General features: G+C 39.2%; 1 protein-coding gene across 2 annotated transcripts in view; it reads right to left on the bottom strand.

The window, feature by feature from the left end:
* The window catches only part of RAPGEF5 (Rap guanine nucleotide exchange factor 5), a 112939-nt gene that overhangs the window by 109101 nt on the left and 269 nt on the right, over positions 1 to 3569 (bottom strand). Inside the window, exon 2 of one of the 2 annotated variants that reach the window (XM_027768824.1) lies at positions 3272 to 3397. In XM_027768824.1, coding sequence (XP_027624625.1) covers positions 3272 to 3388 — 117 coding nt within the window. In that variant the 5' untranslated portion in view covers positions 3389 to 3397. Of the gene's footprint in view, positions 1 to 3271; positions 3564 to 3569 lie in introns of those variants that run through there. The other variant, XM_027768823.1, reaches the window with a different exon arrangement.

The raw sequence follows: 3569 nt of genomic DNA, 5'->3' as shown, positions 1-3569 counted from the left end.
ATTTTTACTCAAATTTGACCATTTTCTCCTTAACTAGCATTTGCCCAGGAATAGGTGATGAGATGGCTGAAGCATTTTAAAATTATGAAAGGAAATCTGTATGCAACTGCAGGGCTCAGTCAGTACAAGAGAGGAAGCTGCAGTTTACTTAACGTAAACTTAGGTCTGCAGTTTCCTTTGCACATGCTGTGTTATAACCAAACTTCCATGCATGAAGGCAGATGACTGCTGCTGAAATGAAATCAAAGGCAGGAAAAATAAAAAAGCTGCATCAGCCTCATGAAGCTGTAAACTTAACGAGTAAGCAAAGGTACAGACACATAAAATGCTCAAGACAAAAAAACTCAAATAAAAAATATCAGGTTGATTTCGTTCTTAATAAATAACTGTAAAAAGTGTAATCATAAGGCTAGCCTTGGTGTAGTGGTTAAGGCAGCTGGAACCCACACAGCCAGCTGCATAGTTCAAGTCCTGGACCAGGGAGCTTGAACGTCATACTAAGGTACACATATGTGCATGCCCAAAATCCTGAGAGGAGAATGGAAAAGAGGGGATTATGGTATGGCTATCCCCTACCCCCATTTCTGTCTCTCTCTGGCAAGCACATGTATTCTATAGGAAACTAAAAAGAAAAAAACCTGTAATTGTCTGGTATAAAATAATTCATCCAGTGGAGCACTATATCATTATCAACATTAAAAACTGATTGATTTGGGACCAGCAGTTAGTGTAATGGCTATGTCACTGGATTCCCATGTAGTCGACTACGGTTTGAGTCCCGGACCCGGTGGCTTAAACTCACACCGGGTGCATGTGCGTGTGTGCCCAAGACCCTGAAAGGAGAAAGGAGGAAAAGGGATTGCGGTGTGGCCATTCCCCCTGGGGTGTGTGTGTGTGTGTGTGTGTGTGTGTGTGTGTGATTTCTTGCTTCCTGTCTCTCTATCTCTCTCTGTCTTTCTGGCGAGCACAGGTGCCCTATAACAAAAACCTCTCAAAAAAAAACCCCAGAAACAAAAACAAAAAACAAAACTGATTGATTCAATTGGTATCATCCTATAGAAGGGATATCACAGAATGGCTGAGTTTTCATTTATCATTAAAGAACAAAGTTCCTTAATAAGTTCTTTTCCTTACTTTAAACTTCACAAGATAGTCTACAGAGAAAAGGTCATAATGTTTATTTAGTGTCTTGCCTCTTAGACGCACAAACATTTTAGCGCCGTTAAGGTACCCATCATATGACGTTCACACAAGAAGTAAGAAAAATCCTAGTGTTCCATTCTGCAAGTTTAAAGGTAACAGAATAAACAACCATGTGTAAAGTTGCAAGTCTTTAACCACTAAATTTCTGTCTCATGTAAAAAACTTTTACAAGGGCTGGTTCTGTCGCATAGGAGCCAGATCTCACATGGCTTACTGCATAGTTTGAATCTTGGCCCCAGTGGCTTGGAAAGCTTGCCAAGCACGTATGTATGCATGCCTCAAATTCTGACAGGATGGAGAAATGGAAGAGAAGGGACTGAGGTGTGACAATGCCCACTTGGGGGTGATGGTGCTCTTTCTCTCTCTCTCTCTGGCAAGTGTACATGCCATCAGGCTATAAAAAAGCAAAATCTTTATACTTATCAGCATCAAGTTCAGACTTTTATAGGGTATTACCATCTCAATACCTATAAATGTAATATTCTGGATTGAACTAAAGATAACACAAAGACAACACAGGTATCATTTTAATAATCCAAAGCTGTTTGTGGCCTAAAGCCAATGGCATGTCACTTTGGTGAAGTGATATTCTACTGTTTGATTTTTAAAAGATCTTGCTGTACCTTGAGTTGTCAGTGGTTTACTAATCTAATCTGAAATCAATGGTAAGATACAACATTCATTTTAAGAGCCACAAGAAAAAAACAAACGTACTCAAATAAACTATGATTTGTTCACATCATCCATTTTTAAGACTCATCTTGATTTCAAAAGTGCTAAAATGTGAAGGAAATGTACATGTTGAAATCAATAAAATATGACATGCAAAAACTGTTGCTCTTCTAATGAAGATAAATCAAAAGAAACAGTGTCTTCAGAAATCTGAGTTATTCAATAGGCTACTCAAGTATCCTAAGGACACAGCAGAGGTAAGACGTCAACCCTGGGGGTACCTTTAACAATTTAAACAAGACCCTGAACTTTCCAGTAGTGCCTCAGCAAAGGGAAGGCTCCTGAGACTTCTACTCATTTGAGGCAATAGTCATTCCTGAAATAGTTCAATCTCAAGGTGTGGAAACTGCCTAATTATTCTCCCCTTTGAGATACCAACCATTAGGATTTGGTGTCTTACTCTGAAGGACATGCTGTGTGATTAAACTAAACGTCCAGTCAGACTTGAATATCTTACCTCCTCTCCTGCTCAGTAAAACCCTATCATTTCTATTGATGAACTGGGAGCAGAAAAACACATGAAACAAATCTTTCTCCCTCGGAAATGGCTGAAAATAACATTTCATGGAAGAATTAAAGTCAGAGGCAGACATGTTTATAAGCACAGAGGAATGTTCCCCTTCGTGAGCACCCTTGGAGAGGGTAGCACCAAGAGTGAAGTCCTACGAACAACAACAGCAAAATCAACAGACAACAATGTGTAGCAGAAGAAAGTGGCTCCATTGTCTCTCCAGCATGACGGCAGCATTCTCCATTCTAAGGCTCAATCTGAATAACTGCTTTCAGGAGAACCAAGCAGAACGTCCCTTTCCTCCAGTTTTAACTGCATCCAAACAATATCACTCTTGTTGGAACACAAGCGTTCAAAAGATACTGGAAAAACTCCCTTCTGACCCTCCCACTTGGTAAGAGCATCTATAATCTGTTCTTCTGTTCTTATCTATTTCTAGTGATTTAGGATGCATTCATTGCACCAAACATAAAAGTACACTGGAATATTCTTTCAAAATTCATATTCTCCAAGCTGTCTTGTGAGGCAAAACTTTTAAAGTCAAACTTGAAAGCCATCAAATTGGGGCATAAATAGACACGCATTTATATTTGCTAAAATGAGTTCTTAAATTTCTGCATGACTTACTTTTGAGAAACATTCTCTTATGAATCTAGTGTCATAAACCACTGGCTTAGAGCTATGAGCACAAGGATGCTTTTGGGGAGAAAAAGAAATCAAAACCTAAAGAATCGAAAATAATGTATTCCTTCCTTCAAACATACAACAAGGCTGAAGCATTTTCCACCCCTTCAAACCTGCATCCCCAAGAGAAGAACAGCTTACATGTTCAGATTTCTCTTGCTCTTTTTTGTCCATCTGCAAAAACTGACAGTTTTCTCTTGCCAGCTTCTGGACCAGTTCAATTCGTCCGATTTCATCTCTCTCTTGAAGCTTGCACATCACTCCTGCCTTAAGAGTTGGAGAAAAAGCGAAGATATACTTAAATCCACAGTCCCAGGACATGACACCGCTGCAAAGTTCACCTTACAACAAGCTCATCTTTTCCACCAACTCGATTAAATCATGATCTTGGTAAAGTGTCTTGTCTTTCCAAAATTAAAATAAATTTTAAGGCAGGAAT

The sequence above is a fragment of the Tupaia chinensis genome, unplaced genomic scaffold (genome assembly GCF_000334495.1).
Source record: "Tupaia chinensis unplaced genomic scaffold, TupChi_1.0 Scaffold147534_1, whole genome shotgun sequence".
Lineage (NCBI taxonomy): Eukaryota > Metazoa > Chordata > Mammalia > Scandentia > Tupaiidae > Tupaia > Tupaia belangeri.
The sequence above is the reverse complement of the archived record's forward strand: the minus strand, read 5'-3'. Positions and strand labels throughout refer to the sequence as shown.